The following is a 22,506-nucleotide window of genomic DNA, read 5'->3' on the forward strand; positions in this document are numbered from 1 at the left end:
AATTATGAAGAGTCAAGTTGTTCAGGTAGTTATAGTTCCCCATGGCAAATAAAGCTCTTCCTTCCTGCACAGCTATATTTAGGCATACTTTAACAGCATTTAGAGTGTCTTTTGTATTCAGAATATTCACTATTACTTTAAGGACAAGGGGAATGAAGAATGATTTATAATAAATGTGTGCTTCTGTATCCCCCCAAGAAATAAGATCTACCTAGCAGTGAAAACAGGAGTAACTCATGGACTTACTCAGTCCACTAAATGCTTCTTTTCAAAATTATATAGTTTGTATATAGACATAGTCCAGATACCAAAAGTTTGTCGTCATCACCACCAGTGGTGAGACAGGAAGAGAAGAATACCCCAGACACAGGAATGGAAGAAGACAGCAGCAGGCTGTCTTCCCAGGGCCCCCGCATACACCCTAGTGAACGGCGGTGAGAAGGGGGCACACTGCAGATATTCTGGGCACTGCTGCTATGTACAGGTATCCAGCAACAGACTGCTGTAATGTATGCTGTTCCCCACTGCTGTCTCAGTTTTGCAATGGTTGGCTCTGGCTCCCAGATCAGTCCAGACACCGGAGGATACAAAATGACATAAAGCCACCTTATCCCTTTTGTTGTTGTTCTGCACCTCTTAGAGACACAACAGGTTTTATTTTGATAACAAAACCATTGCATTACTGGGGTCTGCCCAATGTCCCTGCATTGATTTTAAAAGATGTTTTGTGTCTGTGAGCTAAAGTATGTTTCTTACATCACAGTTGAAAGTCCCAGTGTAAATACTGCAATCAGTGTTGCTTATGTCAGCAATGTCTCAGGGGCCATATATTCATCTCATACTAGTGTAAATCCATAGTCCCCCCCATGGCTGCACTGGAGTTACTTTGACTCCTCTCCACTGCATCTGATCTTGAGGGTTTTTCCCTCTCTCCTTTAAATTCAGAGTAAGCTTTGTTAATTATTCCTGGTAGTTTCAAGAGCACTAGATTTGGAGGAACCAAAGGAAAGAAGATATTTTTGTGCCCACTGATAGATTGATGACTCATTTCTTCTGAGGCAAGCTCTTTTATACAAATGGTTATACAAGTGATTCTTAGTATTGGCTTGCTGTTCTTGTTAATTTAGCCGCCACTTATTTTGACCTTGCTATTCCTAACATCATCCTCTTCTCAAATGAAATCTTTAATTCCAGGCTTTGGTGAAGGGACAAATCTGCTCCATTAAAGAGACTTAGCACAAGCTTCCTAGTAACTTCCTTCTGGATTTCCACAGACCCTTTGACAAATCTGAATGTGCTGTTACTAAAAAAGAAAGACAAACATATTCTTGATCTTAACTTTAATCAAGAATCTCTCTTTTTGCTTCTTCTGGACAAATTTACCATTCCTTCTAAAAAAGAGAGCTGGTATTATACTGCTTCTTATAATGTTTGACTGGTGGTGACTGATGAATAATATAGTTAAAATTGCAGCACAGTTTCCGTTTCTCACACTCATAACTTTCTTTTGGAATCAAATTTTCCATGCTTGGTCTCTGTTATAGATTGGAGCAAGTCTAATTCCTGCCAGGACCATCTGTTTGTTAAGCAGGTAGACAGCACCTAGCACAATAAAGGACTCTAGGTGCTACTGTGATACAAACAGTGTAATATTCACTGGGCTCAGAGGGAAGCATGCCAAAGAGCCTGGCTAATACCCTGTCACACCTCCTCCTAATCCACAGAGCTTCAACCTAATTCAGAGGCCAGGGAGAGCCAAAGAGCCTCTGTGCTCCCTTTTACATCTCCCACAACCCAGTTCTGCTGGTTTCTGCCTCTGCCCTCTTCCATTAGCGGGAAAAGCATTGGCATATAGCCTAAACTGTGTTTTTATGCAAGTCATACGTATATGTATGAATGTAGTCAAGTTTACTAGTCTGGCACTTTTTTTTTTTTGGTCATCTTCTTCTTAGAAGTGGATTAAAAGGAGATGGAATTGAGATCCACCAAAATATCAGAGATCTCTCTTGCATTTCCTTTGTCAGGCTGCTGAGGGTCATATTCCACCTTACAGGAATCATGTGTAAGGTTTGATCATTCTGGCTTTGCTACTGGCATCCAGGAAAAAGAGTTAACCCTGGATCTGCTATTTGTAATGTAGGTGTACTGTATTTCTGCAGAAGCTTCCCTTTACAGCAGCCAGGGGTGGCGCTGGTGAGGAACAGCTAGGTTTGGGTTTTCCTCCTGCCTTTGCTAGTGGCGCTCCCATATTAACCTCTGGTTATTAGCTTTAATTCTCTGCCTAAAAGCTACTCAGCACACTTTGCAAGCCCTGCCTAATATGCTGTGTTGTTTGCCAAATTTCTAAGGAATGGGAGTGTCTCTCATTGAAGGAAACTGAAACCTTGCAATTTAGGAACACAGCCAGAGTACAAATTTACAAAGATTAATAAACAAAGCCTAGACTAAAAGAACCCCAAATAAGACTCTTAAATACATGATGCCTGTACAACATAGCTATAGAAAACACTACTGGCTCCATGTCACCTAGTAATTGGACTTTGGATGTATATCACTGACCAAACTCCAGATGAGGACACATCTGGACAGAATGAGAGAGTCTCACAATACGCCTCCGAAAATGTCAAAGAAAATTCAGTTATATCTAGTTAATTTCTCTAGACTTCAATAATTAACTTTGTACATTTCTCTGCCTTTCCTCTCAACACCACTAACTCATTTGTCTCATTATTCCCTTTTATACTGTACTTGCTTCACTAGTCCTTTTCCCCACACAAATTCATCCCACACTACCTGGTACCACCTTGGTTTCCTACTCCTTTCTCTCTTCTATCCCCTCATGTCCAAGACCTGGCTACCTGAAATATTTTGTTCCCACAGCACTGGGTCTTGAAGAGGTTCTCTTTCCCTACACCACTATCCCAAATAAAACAATTCAATTTTGGCAAAGCCACACACAGAGAGCCAATAAGAGGCATGGAACCAACAAACCTATCAGTGCGGAACGTGGCTGTCACACAGCACAGAGTCAGACTTGAGGGCCAGTGGACTGGGGTAAAGAGAATTCTCCCACACCCTGAAACACATGTACAGTCACCAGGCTGCTGGCAACCTAAAACTGAGGGCTTTAAATCTGGAGTCTGGTTAGTTAAATCAGCCTTACTATTCCTTTAACACATCACCTCTTTGCATTTAAATAGGTACCTTTGAGGGACACCTATGCCAAATCCAAATTCAGATGCTCAACTCTTTATTTTGTATAAAGCAGCAGGATCTCAAAACCTGCTACAGAGATCTCTGGAAAGGAACTACAGAAGGTAGCCACAGAACCCTGCCTGCCACCCTGAGGTTTGAGCTTTAGGCCTTCCGTGGAACACTAAAAGGAGAACTAGCCGTATCAATTTCCTTTTATTTCTAAGGATGGCACTAAAAATGTTGTGTTGAGTGGAACGCTCACTTGCTGTCGGGTGGTACACTAGCTAGACAGTCTTACCTGCAGAACGATGTGGCCCAGTCACCTAGCATGGGAGATAAGGATGTGGGGCTTGTGTGTTTATGTCTTCAGCACAGGGAAAGTTTCTCACATTTCCAGGCGGTAGCAATGAGTGGGTAATTCGGCTCTGAAGTCCTTCGTACCCATCATCTTCCCTGCCGTTCTCCCATACACTCTTCTGGTTTTAGTCTTCCTCCCCCCCCAAGCCCCTTTGATCTCAACCAGTTGTTGCTGCCCTTAACCGCAGCCTTCCGGCAAGAGAGACCTGTACAACTTCCCACCCCAGGGTTTAAAAAACTAAAACTGACACTCAGTGACTTCCTGCGTCTCCCCCTCCGTGTCTCTCCCACCACTCGCCTGCAGTCCGCGTCAATAAATTATTGCAGTAGTTTGCAATAAACATTTTTGTATTTAAAAAAAAAGAAAAAGTAATTGTTCTCATGCATCCCGAGACCTCATCCACAACATTGTGACCACACCCCCACCCTGCGCTCTTGCCCCAGGCAGCCCCACACCCAGCACTGACACCCCCCAGCTCTTCTCCTGCCGCAGGCAGCCCCCCGCCGCGCTGTGCTCCCCCCTCCTGCCCCAGCAGTGCCTCCCCCGCACCGCCGGCCCGCGCCGGGCACTGCGGCTGACTGTCCGCCACGCGCCCAGGACTCACCGCGGCAGGGAGGGCGCGGCGGGCCGGGGCCGGGCGGACACAGAGCGCAAGGGGAGGAGTGAGGCCGCCCGCGCGCTGCCCGGTGCTCCCGGCCAGGGGACTGAGGGAGCGGCTCGGCTGGGCTGGGCGCTCCCTCCTCGCTGCACCGCGCAGGAGCCCGACGCTGACTGAGCCGCACGAGCTGCCCCGGACTCGGAGGAGCCAGACGGTGTCGCAACCCAAGGCGTCTCCGCCTCCCCTCCCGTCGCGTCCCAGCAGCAGCAGAAGCAGCAGCCTCTCCTAGGGGCCGGGCCTGCCAAGCGGGGCGGGCCGGGCCGGGCGCCCCCGGGCTTCTCGCCCTCTGCGCCCCAGCTCGGCGGACGGTCAGCCCCTAGGTAACGCTGACCCCCCTGCTGGGAAGCATTTGATCCCCTCTGCCCACCTGCCCCGGCTTCCCGGAGAATGGCAGCGTTTGGGAGGGACACCCCGGCCCCACGAGAGCGCCCTCTGCATCTGAAACAGGAGCCCGGGCAGCCGCGGAAAAGGTTCAGCAGGCGGCGTTAGCGCTGTGAGCCCGGGAATGAGGAGGAAGGCGGGAGATACACACACAAATCCCGCACCTGGGAGGGGTCAGACTCGCCCATGGCCTCTCTGATTCTACACTTCCAGAGGGGTAGCGTGTTACTCTGTATGCAGCAAAAACAACGCGAGTTCTGTGGCACTTAAAAATGTGTTAGTCCACAGAGTATCTGAGCTGGAGAGGCAGCAACGCCCAGAGGGGGCTGGCTTTGGAGGGAGAGAATAGGGTCATGTTTAATACAAACATTTGTTCACTTTTGAAAGCTGTTTCTAAGAGATTTGTACCCAGGCCATTGTCTAGTGTCACCAGGTGATGTCCAGAAACATGTTCGGAAGAGCTTGAGGCACACCTCGCAGTAGAGTCATGGCTGAAGCAGCATTACTGCATCCAAGTTTCCAAGATTCATAAGGAGCCGACAAAAGGATAGGGCTGATTAGTACTAATCAACTTCTGGCTTACACACTTGAACTTGCACGAAGAATAATGATATACTTTAGGGCAGGACAACCCAATAATGTTACTCCTACAGTTATCTATATGTAGGAGGTGACAACTTCCCTGCCACTGGCTTGCATTGCCACATTGAAGAGCCCTCACAGATGTTGGGGTGATACCACAAAAATTGGGCTGTCAGATATCAGCTTGCAAGCTGTCCATCCCCACAAAAACCCATGCCTTTAAAGACATGTAACAGACAAAACAAGAGTCACTGTAAAACTATTACAATAAAGATTTCAAAAAGTATTTCTCATGATGCAGCACTGTTTAGCTAAATTACATTAATAAATTAGGAGACTGGTAGGTCCATGCAGGACAGTGAGTTCCTTGGATCAAATATAGTAGAGAGAGAACTGCATTTATTTTTTGCCCTCCCTTCCATTGAAATCTTTGATCTCCTCCAGTGCCATAACTACTGGATCCACCGCATTGCTCCTTTTCTACATGATTTGCAACTATGTTGTCCTCTGAAAGTTTTCCCTTTTCTTCCACTTGACAATTATTTAGGCCTTAATCTTAAGTAGTAGTAAAGAATATATGGTGGTATGTTATATTTGTAAACAAGTTATACATTTTAAAAAATCATTTAATTGGAGCTACTAAAGTAACCATTTAAAAGATGGGAGTTTTGAAAGAAATTTAATCTTAAGCAAAAATGAATCTTGGCGTTCTGAAGGATCTTTATTTCAAAACAGATTTCTTTTTATGCGCGCACACACACACACACGAGTGCACATAGATTAATTTACAGATGCATTAAAAACAAATATGGCAAATTTCAGTTAGGCATTCATACAAAACAGCATTAGTCTATATAAGTTACACTGAGCATTCTTGAATCAAGAGGAACTTTCATTCTCTGTGTACTAAATATACATGGACGTAATCTGGCAATGGCAATCTTTCTTATTTACTCCAACTTTCAGTGCCTACATATATTTTATACACACAACATTGGAATTAGATCAGGCCCAAATGAAATCCTAGCTCCTAAACTGCATGAACATTGGAGACGTTCATGTGACATGTGGAGGTGAAGTGCACTGCTCTGGCACATGTCCAATAGGAAAGTTTATGCAGTGAAGGCAACATAAATTATCAGTTCCTGTGTACATATTATCAGATATCATAATCACATAACTCATATCCCCTTTATATCAAAAACTAATCCTTGGACACAGATCTTAAATATAAAAGAGAAATAATTAATTCAGTTGTTTTGTGTTTCTCCAAGTTGTTCAATTCCCCACTTTCCCCAAAAGTAATCATTCAATTAAGTCTGAAAGTATCACAAGATCAGGAACTCATGCAAGATTTACAATACTCTGATTTGAGCTAGGCTGCAAATACCATAAAAAGGGACTCAGTGTTTCTCCACTGGGACCTGATCCAAAACTACTGAGGTCAATGAAGAGAATCCCTATGAGCTTTGATTAGGCCTTAAGTCTGCTTCCACAGAAGTCAGGAAGTTTAAGGCATGCAATAATTTAAAGGAAAAAAAATAAGTCGTTAGCCAACTCTTTAGAATTAAAAAAAAAATCTATTATCCATTGTATTTTATCTGATGTGCGTCATCCATCCTTAGCAATTATACCACAAAGTCAGCAAGCCATTATAGGTACACCACTGTCCTTTGCCAGTAACTTCCTTGAGAGTATGAATTGCCTCTTGGACTGTAATGTTTTCAAAACAATATTTTCTTTCAAAAATATTTGTTTTAAATTCCTTTGTTTTATTGATTAAACTGGCTTTTAAGTGACCAGTGGTATGATATATTGGTTCACAGAGGGTGATTGCACAGTAATTAGTAACCAATGACAATTTTTAAATCAAATCGATACACCTCCTGGACAAAGAGAAAAAAAAATCTTGCTCTACAAAAGTTAGATATGTAAAAAATCCGAATCGGTATCAGCTTATTTCCCCACTTTGCATCCCAATGAACCTTATGTACATTGGGGAAAAAACATTTTTAAACCTGCTTGGAGAACTATGAGCACAACACTTAGGGAGTTCCAGGGGGATGGAGCTAAGCTGTTCTCAAGGGTAGTAGATGACAGAACAAGGAGCAATAGTCTCAAGTTACAGTGGGGGAGGTCTAGGTTGGATATTAGGAAAAAGTTTTCATTAGGAAGGTGGTGAAGCACTGGAACGGTTACGGAGGGAGGTGATGGAATCTCCATCTTTAGAGGTTTTTAAGCTGCAGCTTGACAAATCCCTGGCTGGGATGATTTAGCTGAGGTTAGTCCTGCTTTGAGCAGGGGGTTGGACTAGATGACCTCCTAAGGTCCCTTCCAACTCTAATATTCTATGAACACTTAAGAATATGGAGCCTGATCCTGCAACCCTTTAATTCTAGAGCACAGTAACATGTACCCATCATTACCAGGCTGGCTTTTCTCTTTAGTTCTTTCTGCTTATAGATGTATTTAAGAATAATATGAACTTTGCCAGCACTGTATGAAAACTACAGAAAGTTAAGCTCAATTTTGCAAAGATTTACACACGTTTAACTTTAGACATGGTGCATACAGTTAAACACATACATAGGTCTTTGCAAGACCAGGACCTTAAATTGCACATTAGATCTAGTACCCTACTAAACTATACAAACATGACAAGTTTGCCCTTCTTTATCAAAGAAAGAAATTATTGCTAATCAGCACGTTGAAAAGACGGATGCCTAAATCAAAATGAAAAATTCATACATTCCAAGGCCATAAAGGACCACTGTGATATCCTAATCTGACCTCCTGTATAACACAGGACATAGAACTAAATCAAGCAAAGAAGTGGAACTGAAAATATTTTAGGGATACTTTTCTACTGAGTTGTTGTTTCCTTCTCTTTAATAGCAGCTTCAATTTCTTCAAAGATTGACACTGGTCCTGCATAGTTGTTAGTTTCTATAGCTTCTAATTTCTTTTGATAGACAATTGGCAAGCCATTCTGTTTTGCACCCATACAGATGACCTACAATTAAAAGAAAAACTTTTAACATCACGTTACAATGAGAGATCACACAAACTTTTACTCATCTAAATAGAATCATAGGACTGGAAGGGACTTCAAGAGGTCATCTAGTCCATTCCCCCACACTTATGGCAGGACTAAGTATTATCTAGACTACCCCTGACAGGTATTTGTCCAGCCTGATCTTAAAAATTTCCAGTGATGGAGATTGCACAACCTCCCTAAGCAATTTATTTCAGTGCTTAATTACCCTGACAGTTAGGAAGTTTTTCCTAATGTCCACCTTAAACCACCGTTACTGCAATTTAAGCCCATTGCTTTTTGTCATATCCTCAGAGGTTAAGGAGAACAATTTTTCTCCCTCCTCCTTGTAACAACCTTTTATGAACTTGAAAACTTATGTCCCCTCTGTCTTCTCTTCTCCAGACTAAATAAACCCAAGTTCTTCAATCTTCCCTCATAGGTCATGTTTTTGAGACCTTTCATTATTTTTGTTGCTCTTCTCTGGACTTTCTCCAGTTTGTCCACATCTTTCCTGAAATGTGACGCCGAGAAATGGACACAATGCTCCAGATGAGGTCTAATCTGCACGGAGTAGAGCAGCAGAATTACTTCTCATCTCTTGCTTGCAACGCTCCTGGTAATACATCCCAGAATATTTGCTTTTCTTTGCAACCGTGTTACACCCTTAACTCATATTTAGCTTGTGATCCACTATGACCCCCAGATCCCTTTCCACAGTACTCCTTCCTAGGCAGCCATTTTCCATTTTGTATGTGAGCCATTGATTGTCCCTTCCTAAATAGAGTACATTACATTTGTCCTTTTGAATTTCATCCTGTTAATGTCTGACCATTTCTCCAGTTTGTCCAGATCATTTTGAATATTAATCCTATCCTCCAAAGCACTTGCAATCCCTTCCAGCTTGGTATTAGCTGCAATCTTTATAAGTGTACTCTCTATGCCATTATCTAAATCATTGACAAAGATATTGAACAGAACCAAACCCAGAACTGATCCCTACAAGATCCCACTCGAAATGCCCTTCCAGCTTGACTGTGACTCACTGATAACCATTCTCTGGGAATCGTTTTCCAACCAGTTACGCATCCACGTTAACGTAGCTCCATCTAGGTTGTATTTCCCTAGTTTGTTTATGAGGTCATGCGAGACAGTATCAAAAGTCTTACTAAAGTCAAGATAAACCACATCTACCACTTTTCCCCATCCACAATCTTGTTACCCTGACAAAGAAAGCTATCAGATTGGTTTGACACATTTGTTCTTGACAAATCCATGCTGACTGTTACTTATCACCTTATAAACTTCTAGGTAAGGGGTGTCAAACATCCGGCCCATGATCCTTTTTGGTCTGGCCCCTGGTGGCCGGATACGGCCTGCCATCCTTTTTGGTCTGGCCCCTGGGGGCCGGATACGGCCTGCGATCCTTTTTGGTCTGGCCCCTGGCAGCTGCCGCTGAAGGGTAGGATGCTGCGAGATTTCTCAGCAGTGGGCAAGACACCGCGAGCTGCCGCCGAAAGGTAGGACGCCGCGAGATTTCTCAGCGGCGGGTAAGATGAGGGTATGGCCCCCACTTGAAGTACATTTACTTCCAATCTGGCCCGCCATACAAAGTGAGTTTGACACCCCTGTTCTAGGTGTTTGCAAATTGATGGCTTAATTATTTGCTCTATTATCTTTCCAGTTACGGAAATTAAGCTGACTGCTCTGTAATTCCCCAGGGTTGACCTTATTCCTCTTTTCAAAGATTGGCACTTAAGGTGATGGGATGAAAACAAAACCCTATGCAAACCCTACCTAACCAGAAAAGGGAGGGCAGGCAAAGACTCCATGAAAACCACTAAATATCTCCCTAGTGCCAATATAATTAACCTGAAGCAGCTCAGATACTGCCAGGATGGATGCTAGTACAAACCCCTGGGAGGCTACTGTGTAAGGCACTGAGAGATGACACAGTTAATGATTCAATTCATTTCTGCCTTCAAGATACAGGATATTCAATCTTCAACCAGCTTTAGCATAAGTTCTAAGTGAGAAGGGTTATTAAAAAAATCCTGAGATGGTGCACAACAGCTGCTAGGTCTTTCTAATTTGAATGGACAGTGGTGAATAGTAACATTTGTATGACTAAGAACTACAGTAGCAAAGAAAGCATTTAGATGTATCATAAGTGAAGACAGTTTCTCTACTGTTTATTTTACTGAAGCTTTTCTTCCCCACAAAAAGATAAATGAAAGTTTGTAGTATAAGCCAAAACTATTCATGGGAAGCGAGAAAAAAAATACAGGAAATTAGTGGGGTGAAGGTCACAAAAATAAAAAACCACTTATCTCAGGCATGAAGATACCACATACATGTACACACAGAGCAGTTAGTCACTGACACAGTCATGAACAATCCTATTTGTCCACTTAAAAAAAAAAGTCCTCCTACAGAAGAAAAAGACTGAAGAGAACTATAGAAAAACAGAGAGATATATTAGACTGAGAACACTTTCACTTCCCTTACAGAGTTGATACAACTACAACAAGGAAGAATCACATTTGTTGTGAGCCACAATACACAAATACACAAGCCAGGAAGTTACAATTCAGTAACAGTCATGTATTTTTGTGGCAAAACTGAAACTAACTGTACATATGTAGTACTGTATTAGATTACAGTGTGTACAGTTAGATGACTTGCAAAGTTTTACTTGTTTAGGGTAATTTTGTTTGACAAATAAGAGATCAGTTTTTCCGTTGTCTTGGTATACCTACAGTATGGCAAGGAGAGTCCCAGATTATATATAAATTATCAACCTTGATGTTTGTATTAGCCTAGTTGTATTTCTTCAAACTGCCCCAAGAATCTGTCTGGGGAGAAAAATGGGAGGGGGAGGGAGGAAAGGGGAGGGGAGGATAGTAAAATGGCTGGCCAGCACATACGAGGTTCCTGCGTTAGTGTTCTTAAATAAAAAACAGATTCTAATCCTGCAAACTGATCCATATGGATGGTCCCCAGGTCAACAGGAGTAATATATGCCTAGGGGTTGTAGGATAAAGCCCAATTAGTTGTTTTCAGTATAAAGTCACTATGGTAACTTGTTGATTTTATCTGTAATTCCGATTAGCTAAACATTTCTAGACATGTAGTCACACCAACTCTGGCTAGGATCTCAGACCTCAGAAGCTAAGCAAGCCAGGCCTGCTCGGAGTTTAGGCACACCTTCAAAAAGAGTCACTGTTCTGCAGAGTGGTGTTGGTGACACCGAATGTGGAACTCTTTCTTCCAAACCAATACTAAACCAGGGCCATGGATAAGCATTCACAGAACAGCCCCCCGTCAGTAACCGGAATGGGCTGGGGAAGCTAGTGATCCAACCAACGGACCAATTCGATGATGAATCCTGGTCACGTGCCAATTGAGGCACGTTGCACATATGCTAAGAAGTGCAAAACCAATGCCCCAGAACAGCGCTACAGGGCCTGTGATGTTGGAGAAGTCAAGCCAAGAGACTAACTACTTGTAGTCATTAAAGATCCTATGGCCCTTCTTACAAGAGCAGTGATAATTAATACCTATTGTCCTTGCCAGAATCCCCATCAGGGAGCTTTGTTCTGTCTACTAAAATTCCCTCTGTGGCTTCAGTTGTGGACAGTGATCTTTTCTGTCCCAAACTATTTTGTAAAGTTGCTGGGTGCTTGTGAACAGCTGATGTCACCCCACAGGTGGCTGCACAGCAATTCATGGATGAAAGCACATACTTTACATACAACAGGCCAGAATGACCTTTTGTTTAGTGTCACGGAAGTCAGTGGAATAACAATAGGGATGTACTGTTTGATACGTTTGGAAAGGACTGAAATGCTATTTTAAAGGACTATGCTGTATAGAAAATGCTATTGTAAGAGACTATTTTAAATGGCAAACTAGTAATACAATATCCACTTCAGTTCATGCTTTTTTTTTTTAGATACACAACAATGCCTACCTTTTTATAATGTGGTGATGGGAGATCACAGACACAGTCATTCATCTGATAACTTCGACAGGTCAGTACTTTTCCCTCTTGAGTGTGAATGTTAACTTCTATTGGAACGTAAATACCATCTTCAACTCCTTCTTGCCTGTAAAGAATTGAAACATTTCCTTTCATTTTGAACCACTGACACAAGGGAGAAAACCATCCTGTATTTTAAATAATATGTTTTGGAACACCTGAATTTAAGCATGTTTAGCAAGATGGCTTTTCGGGGTGCAGTACTGAGTAAAATTAATATATTCCAATAATTTTGATCAATACTTCCACCTCAGAGTACTGAAATAAAAAAAGTGAATAACACCACTAGCTTAGTTTTTAGATCCAGAACAAATACAACAGCAAGTCTATCCCTGTAGCCATGCAACTTAACCGCCAACATTACTTTCTGCACCTCCTGTAAATTAGTTAATGTTTGTTATATAAATAAAATTTGATAGCCCACAATATGCACACAACAAAATTATCAATTAAAAGACAATGCTAGGATCATTAATTTCCACTTTGATAATGAAAAAAAAACTGCAAAATTTTACCTTGCCCCTTTAGTTATTTTTAAATAGAGATAATACTAAAACGGGGAAACTCTCACAATTATCTGGTAAAGCACATGCTTGTGAACAACCCAGCACAGCAATCAACATGCCCAGACATCGTAGTTTCTATGCAGAACTTGCACAATAGCAATAAGATTATATCCAGAACTGCCATAACTAGTTTCTTTCAAAGGAAAGATTTGCCCAGGAGCGGGGGTGAGACAGTGAATTAAAAACACAGAAGCTGATTATTTACTTTTTACCACTTTTACAAATCTAAGTAAACTAGCTGCACTATAGGTGAAGTGTCATGAGATCAAGGACAGAATTTAGATAGGATAGTTAACTGCTTTGCTGAATATGATAGATAAAAACAGGACTACTTAAAACCTTGTCTAGGTTTTAACAGCATTCATCACAATGGTATCGGAGTACTTGACAAATTATGTTTTCAAAAGAAAACAACATCTAATCACTTTTACAAGTGATTTAACATACTAGCAGATTATGGCCCCAACTGGTTCATTGCAGGTAGACCCATATGCCTGCATGGAACTAATAGCAAGATTGGGGCCTACAAACAAACAGAATGCAAAATTTAGAAACAGATTTCTGGGTCGTAACAGGGGGAAGAAAAATGACATGCCAATAAGCGTTTTTTGCTGTGATTTGAAAGAAAGTGTCAGGTCAAACGTAAACTTTATGTAAATTTTAGGCTAAGACAAAACCTCCAAAACTTATGATCAAGAGAAGTATCTCCAAGAAATTTAACCCCAAGGAAAACTTAAAGACACAAAGTTCCCTCTCCCTTGTTTGCAACCCAAGTATTGTATTGTTTAGCTAGTACATGAGGAACTAAAAGTGAAATTGACTACACATTGTCCAGGAACAAAAGCAACAGACTACTTTCATTGTCCATGCTGAGAAAAGGTGCAAAAAGTGAACAAATACAGCAAAAAGCAAAATTAGATTTTTCAGGTTTTAGTATTTGTAACATAAGGTAAGTTAGTTATAGCTAAAAAAATAGATTATGTCCCAATCCTGCAGACACTTTTGAATGTGCAATGACTTCAGCAGGATTATTTGATGTGTACACTTAACTCTACACATTTAAGTCTTTGCAGGATTAGGGCTATAGTCCTTAAAAGGACACTACCATGTTATAAGAACAAAAAACAACGTAAGTATTTTAACAGGTAGAAACCCTGGTAATTAAATTATTTCTAGAGGTCAAGATGTGCAGAAACAGAAAAAGTTTGTATTAATACACACAAAAAGCCAATTGTTAACATCTGATGAAAATAGTTCCCTCTCTATCACTTTTTACTTCATCATAATTCTACCAGATTACCAGGAAGACAGGGTAGACAAAACCTGAACATCTAGTGAAAAGACTAGCACTAGATTTTTTTTTTTTTTTTAATATCAAGTTTTCTTTATAGGTCATAAAGAAGCAAGGAGGACAAATCCAGTTTCTTTCCTTTTGCAGATCATCTTTAGGACCTAGTAGTGAAGCTGTCTGGGGGAGTAAGCCAGCAATGCTAATGCCAATTCTGGTAACTTTTCTGTTGAATTAGAGCACTTGAGTCTCCAGGGCAGGCAATCAGGCACCTCTCACTAGCATTAAAACTGATTTAAAAAAGAAGAGCAAGTGATTTAAGATTCCACAATACAAATTACAATTATTTACCAATCAACCTATTCTTTCCTGAGAGTGCCGGTAGGGGCAGTATTTTCCCTCAAAGTTAGAAACAGTTAAGGGATCTTTAGGTCTGTGAAGTATTTTAGGTTTCAAGAAAGCATGGCAAGTTCAGATGTTGTAGAAAAGGGACAGAAGTAAACAGCAGAAGCACTAGTGTGAGCAGGAAGGGGCAGGAGTAAGGGATAGGAGAAAGAGTGAGGACATGGGAATTCTCCGTAGTGAGATGTACGCAAGGTAATTTACTGCTCAGATATAATCTAATTCCAATCCCTTCAAACTAAATTTAGGGCTGGTCAACACTGGCGACCAGCTTGCGTATCTCCCGTCCACGTGCTTACGTTGACATACTGCGGTGTCTTCACGGTGTTGCTCTCCTGTCGATGCAGACTACTCCTTTTCGGGAGGTGGACTACTAGTGTAGACCGGAGAGCCTATCTTCATGATCCACTCAATCGATCCTGCTTCATCGATCTCTGCGGAGTCCGCAGTGTTGACATACCCTTTGTAACATTGATTTTATTCCTCAAGTCCTGAAAATGTTCACAAAGGGCCTGATCCTGTAAGGTACTGAAGTCAGTGGTGGCTGACAGCACTCAGCACCTTGCAGATTCAGATTCATTATACACCATTTACAGGCAAGTTGAAGTTTCAGTTTTATAGACTAGGCCATGAAGAGCTGTTATAAAACAAGTAGTACAGAGCTCTGGCCAAAGTTTTCAAACAGTGCCTAAAGTTAGGCTTCTAAATCCTTATTAAGGCATCTGCAAAAGAGTGAGCTGACTTTCTGAGATTCTTAGCCATGTACTGCCTCAATGCTGTCCAACACACATGCAGGCAGGAAGGCGCTTTGATAGGTGACAGAGCTATCTAAGCTGTCACTGAAGGGGGGATAGGTACATTCTAGGTTTTCACTGGGAGGGATAACTGCATCATCACAGTTCCCCTGCTCACCATTTTAGAGACCTGAACAGCACTGCCACAAGAGATTCCTGTCTGCTCTGTAGTTACTTCACAGTTGGGACTAACTTCAAAGTGAAGGTTTTGAAATCTGTTGTAAACTTACGAAACTGCTGTATTAGTGGCTTTTCCAAGAGCTCCCTTTGCTAGCATTAGAGAGCTAGTTCTCTACTACACAGCCCAGTTCATCCTCCTCCTGCTGGAGCCCAAGATGAAGTCCCACCATGGTGCTCAGATCAGTCTAGTGACAGAAACCACTATGTCAAACTCAGCATCATTTCCTCTTCACTGCAGGATGAAACATAATGGGCTGCGAAGGCAGAAAACCTTGCTCAAAGACAAAGAACTTTAATAATGAGCAAATATGGAAAGAGATTATGACAATTTTTTTAAGTGACTGGCATGAATTTAAATTCAGTCCAACAATTCAAAATCCCCTCCTCATATTAAAGTCCTTCTTTAAAGTTGTTTTGCTTCTCAAGCTAGAGCAATCTTAAGTTTATCAGCTTCCAAAGCATTAGAGATATTTTGGAGTTAAATTTGTGTTTTAGACTCAAATGTGTTTTCCCTGATCCAAAACAAACCCACCACACTGGTTATTATTGAAAAATAACCATTGCATTTGGCTTGCTTTCTAAAGTGACACAAGACATTGGAATTGTAAGTCACCTACTTATCCAGAGAATTTAAATTGCTAGTGTTCATTTTCCATACTATTCCCCACACTTCGTCTCCAGGGCTTTGAACAATGGTAGCTGTGCTTCCATGCCAGTTAGAACTTGGTCTGCCTTGATGACTGCCAAAAACGAGTTTAAAATCCTGCAAATTAAACCAATGCAAATGATCAATTTCCACTTAAACTCAGTGATTTCAGTTTTCTTAACAAACTACTAGCTTAAGCAAAGTCTACAAGAAGAGCCAGCGTAACCACAAGAAAGGAAGTTACTTTTCCTTCATTAAGTATGTGACCCAGCTCCCACTGGAATGAACTGGACTCTTTCTACAAAATTCTATGGGAGTCTAACCAGGCCACAAGAGAAAGAATGGATTTGGAAAAGGAAGAAAGGCATGGTAGGTTCATTTTTAGTGACAATGGAACTGCATTGTGAAATTTGGACCCAGACCTGGGTACATCTCTATTTTTTAGGCCAAACAACTGACAGTTCTCCTAAAGAGTTGCTAGAAAATGGAATTGGCAGAGAAAGAGTAGTAGATACATTCTATATTAAACACAATAATGTTAAAGGGATGTCAGTAACTTTCTGAGGTTAAAATCTTGTTTCTGTAATGGTTTTCTGGTGCCCTTCAAATGTTTAGAAGGGTTTTTTGGGTTGGCCTGAGCGCCACACCACCAAACCTGTTAGGGATCACTACTCCTCCTTGGCCCCTTCCTCTTTGTGTGCATGCCTGTCAGCTGCTTGTTCCTTCTCAGTTTTTGGTGCTGCTGTTCCTCCTGAACACCTTCTTGAAGGACATAGGGAAGAGTATACATCTGAGCTGCCCCAAGGAGGGCGTGTAAGAAGTCATTACGCTAGCATATGGGGAAAGAAAAGGAACTGAAACTGACCAACAAAAATATGTAGGCAGAAAGTGCTATCAAATACACAAAGTAAACTGAAAAAAGTCTCTAATTCTCAGTTAGAATATTCTTGGGTGTTACTTACAAGAATAGTAAGTGAGAGACTTCTAAGTGATATTTTCATCTGAATATTTTTACCCACTCTACAAATTGAGATCCCTTTAGAACTCACACACCTCACAAGTAATACTTAAGGTTACTACAACATTTCCTATAAAATAAAAAACAGGAAACTTTTCCTCCTTTTTTTTCAGTTTTACTTTGTGCATCAGACAGCACTCAGCACATCATGGAAATGGTGAGTGACTAATCAATTATCAGCCAGTTTCCAGATTGTGTGGGCCTTTCATCCAGCAGCTTTGGAGAGAGAAGTTCTAAAGAAAAGTAGGAAAAAGGAATTGTACCAACACAATTGGCAGGGTCACTCTAGAACAGGCAAAATACTTTAATCTACTTTTAAGTCCCCCTGTCCCCCACTTTTTAATCTGACATTTCAAACTGAAATCCCTTTAAAGTTTATATTAATTATGTTAAGGTTTTTAATTTCTGAAGTGAGCTACCTCCTCCGGATCTGCTAAAATATGTTTTTCAATATTTAAAATCTTTTTTAAATTTAAAGAGCTTAAAAAAATCAATTCTACACTTTGGAGGCTCTTTTCTGATCTTCAATAAGCCATGAGGATGCAACAGGTGGTTGTGCAAAATATGCCCCAGGTAACAGTGTGCAACTAAACCCTCCAAATAGCAACTTTCCTCAAAGTTCTCTCTAAAGCAGAAACATACCCACATGCACACTAATCCTCAGCCATTCCATGAGTTGCTACAAAGAGATTTCAGAGTGTAAGGGTCCCGATATTTGCATATCACTCAAGACTCCAGGCTAGATCCTGCAAACACTCAACCATGAGTAATTGTATGCATGCCAGTAGTCCCATGAAAGTTAAGACACAGGTAAACATTTGCAGGATTAAGCCCTCCTTCCTTTAAAGAGGACGTCTTCCTGGTTTTGTACAATGCTGAGCACACTGACGATATTATAATAAAATTAATTATGTTTAGATAATTTCTTAAGCTTTTTCTGCTTTGTTTTAAGACCACTATGGACCTGATGTTGCAAGGTGTTCAGCACCGCCAGTGCCTATTGAAGTTAACAGTAATAAAGGCTCTGGGCACTAGTTGGGATCATGCCTTTAATTTTTTGCCCCTCTCCTAAATACTGACCCAATTTTAGCTGAGTTCGTTGTCTATGTTCCTTATTTTCTCTTGTCCATTTACCATAATCATTCTCTCATTTCCACTCCCCCAGCACCCCCTCCAAAAAGTTCAGATTGCTTCATTTTTACACACTGTAATATCACTTCTCTCTGCGAAAGTTAACACTCTTGTTCAGCATCCTTAACCTTTTAGTCCCAGGCTGGTTTTGTCTTGTTAGCCTTACTCTGGTTTCACTATACAGATATTACCAGAAGTCAACTGATAGTTTGGTTGGTGCCTTTTCATTCTGAGATCTCAGTTCTTTTTGAAACACAGTATAACTGAATCAGTATGGAGCAATGGAACAAAGCCAGCACACTGTATATCTATGACATAGGTCTGTTCTAAACAACTAGAAATGGAGAGTCGGATCATAACAGTTAACTTGCATTGCTACATGATATACTTACTGCATAACCTGAAAGGCTGAAAAGCAAGCTGAAGGTTGGAATTAGGCAAAAAGTTTTCACACAACTTTCTTTTGTTAGAAATACTGCAGTTTGCTACTTTTGTCTTCTTTTTCAGGGCCTGATCCTGCAAGGTGCTGAGAAACCTCTGATGTGCTTGTCAGTGATATTTGAAAGTGCTCAGCACTTCAGAGGCTCAGCACTTCAGAGGCTCAGAGCAGAAGATTGCTCAATGAACTAGTACACTCATTACCATATGCTAGATATTAATCACAATAATCTCAGGAACTTCAGACGCCCTTTGATGTAATAGTTCACCTTTTCTCCCACTTGGCACTAGATGACCATGCACAGGTCATTCAAATAGATATGTTGATATAAACAAAGAATGCGACTGTTAAGATCTTTTAATACTATAAATCTTTAGATTAGTGACTTAACTTTGAATAAGCTATTTTATTTAACTGTCATGAGTTTACACTAAATTCTTACACTAAGGTTCTTTAAACAATAAATATTGTGTAAGAAAACTTTATATACTAACATTTGATAGCTGGTCAACAAACCCAATGAAAATTTAGTAATAAATCCCAGCTGCTGGAGTATTAAGATTACTTTATCCCAAAATGATGGAAGGTATGTTCACTTAGTTTTGGTGATTAATATTAAAGGGATACTCTCAGATTAGGTCATGTATTGTAAACAAGTCAATTTCATTATCTAGGTTACTAGTAAACTCTGAAGGCAAAGTAAAAGAATTATTAAAAAAAAAAAAAACTTATGTCGCTATGTTCCATTTACTTTTTGCCTCTCTCTCATTTTGGAGAGCAGTCACTTTCACATCCCTAGCTCTACAAACACCTGTGTTTCAGATGTTGCAAGGGAAAGTGTGTTTGTTGTTAAAGCAATTATTTGTACATGAATTTATTTTTTAAAATTGTGGAAACATTTACAATTACCATTTGTTTTGATTTTTTTTATTTTATGACACAGTGTATTGCCTGCAGAAGTCAGATCATGATAGTAGTACTGGCTTCAGCTGAGGTTAATAGACTCTCCCACAAGGCTTTGTCAGTGCATTTCAACCCTAACTTAAAGATGCACAAATAAATAACATAGTCGCTCTTCCAGTGAAACCAGCAAAATAATGTTTTTGCAAGAAATGTAAAGTTGAAATTCACTGATGAAAAACTGCCTTTATACCCAAACAAGACAGCCTTGAACTGTGCTAGGTCTGGCTCTGAAAGAGATACTAAAAACAACTCTCTCACCAGGGAAGGAGAGGCTTGCTCCCACCTACTTATCTGCCAGGGAACTGAGTTATCCCAGTCTCCTTTCAGCCACAAGTTATCCCAGGAAGAAACTGCAGAGTAAGTTATTCTAGCTTCAGTGAAATTTGCTAAAACAAGTGATATGAAACATCACTTTGAATGGTAGGACCTTCAAAAAATACCATACATATTACAATACTGAGGCATAAGAAAAATGAGAAATTAGTAACTTGTTGGACTAAAGTAAAAGTGTCTTGATTATGAGAGCTTGTGTAGTTTTTAATGAAAAATTGTGTCTAATAAGCTCTCTCTTTCAGATATCTCGTTTACATCTTTTGGCACTCTTTATTCTGGCATATGAAGTCCTAAGCAGCATTCTTAATTCAGCCAAACTCTTACTGATTTCAGTGGGAGTTCTCTCTCAGGAAGAAGTGCCCTTATGTAGCAAAATATTTTTCCAAGGAGCTGTTTGAAGTCTTCATTGCATACACTTTATGCTGTTTGATAGCTTAGATCCTGCTTAAAGTACAACTTCAGCACAATTTTCCTCATAGTTTTAACCAATGCCAAAAATTTGATCTGCTAACACTTTTTTTTTTTTTTAAACGAGAGATTGGATGCAACTCTTAGCCAATCAGGGTCAGTTGGATTTGCAGCATTTTAGTCATGTACCTTCCATTATTATTTCTGAGACTCATTCAATGGATTAATGCAAAGATCTTTACCAAAACTGATTCCAGTCTGCCACCTGGAGGGCAAGCTACATGACACTGACTCTGGGTCTCATTGATTGAATGTACAGGTTTAGATGCACTTAAGGGATGCAAAGTTCATGATAGTAGTCAAGATGACTGGAAAACTTGACTTTGGGACAATGTGGTTACATTCAAAAGGTCAAGCAGATTAGAACTGATAAATAAAAAGCAGAATTATGAAGGGTAAGAGATGATTTTGTTAGAACACTGGATATGAAGTCAGGAGATCCATTTACATTCTGGCTCTGACGTGAGCTTCCTGAGTGACCTTAAGTCTCTTTACAGCTTTGTGTCTCAGTTTCCTCATCTGTAATCAGAGGCATAATAATGTTCATCTCACTCAAACATGTATGACTTAATTCAGTAATGTATGCAAAGTGCTTTGAGAGCCTCCAGTGGACAGTGTTATATAAGCATTAAACATATAAGGATCTCTAAGGGCTCTAAACACTCAGAACTTTTCCAGTTACATGTTGCTTGGTGCCTGGAGTGTCCTTGCCAAGAGCATTCTCAATTCACGTAGCCTATGAAGCAGTGAGATGAAGGCGACAGCAGCACTATGCAAGTCATATTCAGTTCAGACATGAGTTTAGAGCTTCACAAAGCATTCTAAATTCTATAGGGCTTAAAAATAAAATTAAGTGTTAGGGAAATGTAACCAACATTTTTCCTAATGTAGCAGTTATGCCTCCTCCCCAAATTTCTGAAACCATAATTAAAACACAGATTAAAGATAAATTCCTTTGGCACATACAAAGGAAAGGAGGAAAGAAAGAAGAATACAGGTTTCCATCTATCCTATAGATACAGACCTGTAAGTTGGCTACAGCAAAGAAAACTGCAGATGGGTTTTGCATCTGGATCCTCTCCCGCAGCAGGTTACTGCCATAAGCAAAATACAGGAAACTGTCCTCCCCACAGGTAGTGACTCCCAAACCACCACTTGACCTAGTACAAACACAGCTCCTCGGAGTCTCCATCTATCATAGAGAGAATAAGAAAGCAAGCGTTAAAGGAAATCTCAAGAGTGTTGAGGAGAGCTAGGTAGAGAAAGAATGATGATGAACGCCATTCATACGCCTCCTCACTCCCCTGGCTTTGTAGCTTCACTGTCTTTCTTGCAGCAGCTGCACCCCCATTTACCCTTCCCTTTTGCTGCCATTCTCTCTCTGGGTGGCTACTGCCCTGATATGCTCTGGGGTGGATGGAGGAGTAAAAGCATGTTTCAAGGTTGGAAAAGCCGTAACTCTGCTGCACTCCGCTCCAAAGCCGCCTCTGCTGGGGACTGGGCTGGGGAGACCAGCGAGCCCCATTGCCTCTGTGACAAACTCCAGATCACGAGCCCCAGGCGGGGAGCTCCAGCAGCCAGACCGCTGGCATCCGGCCCAGGCTGCCTTCACGCTCAAGCAGGCGACTCAGGCCCGGTGAGCGGCGCTAAGCCCGTGGCTCCCCCACACCGGCGCTTCGCTACCCCGGGCGCTCCAGCCCCAGGCCGGGCAGAGCGGTGCAGCCCGGGGACACGCCAGGCCACGCTGCGGCCGCACAGCGCCCTGCCCGGCACCGAGGGGAGCAGCCGAAGGTGGAAGGGGAACCCCGCCCCCTCTAGCGCGCGCCCGGCCCGGCCCGGGACTCGCGCGCCCTTCTCCGGCCAGCCCAGGACAGGACAGGGAGCGCGTCGCGTGGCTACCGCTGAAGGCAGAGGCACTGGTGGTGGTGGTGGACAGCACAGGACAGTCAGCTGGTCCCGCAGGAGAGCGCGCGGAACGGAACGGAACGGAACAGAACTCCCCAGTGCCGGCTGCCCGCGTGCCGCCGG

At 41.5% G+C, this 22,506-nt stretch overlaps 2 protein-coding genes across 5 annotated transcripts in view; both read right to left on the reverse strand.

Moving 5' to 3' along the window:
• NOD1 (nucleotide binding oligomerization domain containing 1) overlaps positions 1–4,511 on the reverse strand; it is a 41,217-nt gene extending 36,706 nt beyond the window's left edge. For both annotated transcript variants that reach the window (XR_010922329.1, XM_067561815.1), the window contains exon 1: positions 4,158–4,511. The gene's annotated coding sequence lies outside the window, so the exon portion shown is untranslated. The remainder of the gene's footprint in view (positions 1–4,157) is intronic.
• A 1,365-nt stretch (positions 4,512–5,876) lies between these two features.
• GGCT (gamma-glutamylcyclotransferase) lies at positions 5,877–22,506 on the reverse strand. Of its 3 annotated transcripts, none has more exons than XM_067561818.1 (5): positions 21,938–22,321; positions 21,503–21,670; positions 16,098–16,243; positions 12,182–12,317; positions 5,877–8,187 (listed from the first exon to the last, which is right to left on the reverse strand). In XM_067561818.1, the coding sequence occupies exons 1-5, from the start codon at positions 22,001–22,003 to the stop codon at positions 8,038–8,040; spliced, it is 666 nt and encodes a 221-aa protein (XP_067417919.1). In that variant the 5' UTR covers positions 22,004–22,321; the 3' UTR covers positions 5,877–8,037. The 3 variants fall into 3 exon arrangements, with proteins under 3 accessions (XP_067417919.1, XP_067417920.1, XP_067417917.1); XM_067561819.1 differs by lacking the exons at positions 5,877–8,187; positions 21,938–22,321 and adding exons at positions 8,388–8,772; positions 22,378–22,506; XM_067561816.1 differs by lacking the exon at positions 5,877–8,187 and adding an exon at positions 8,388–8,772.

The sequence above is a fragment of the Emydura macquarii genome, unplaced genomic scaffold (assembly GCF_026122565.2).
Source record: "Emydura macquarii macquarii isolate MOO-44397 ecotype Brisbane River unplaced genomic scaffold, CSIRO-AGI_Emac_v2 contig_2422, whole genome shotgun sequence".
Classification (NCBI taxonomy): domain Eukaryota; kingdom Metazoa; phylum Chordata; order Testudines; family Chelidae; genus Emydura; species Emydura macquarii.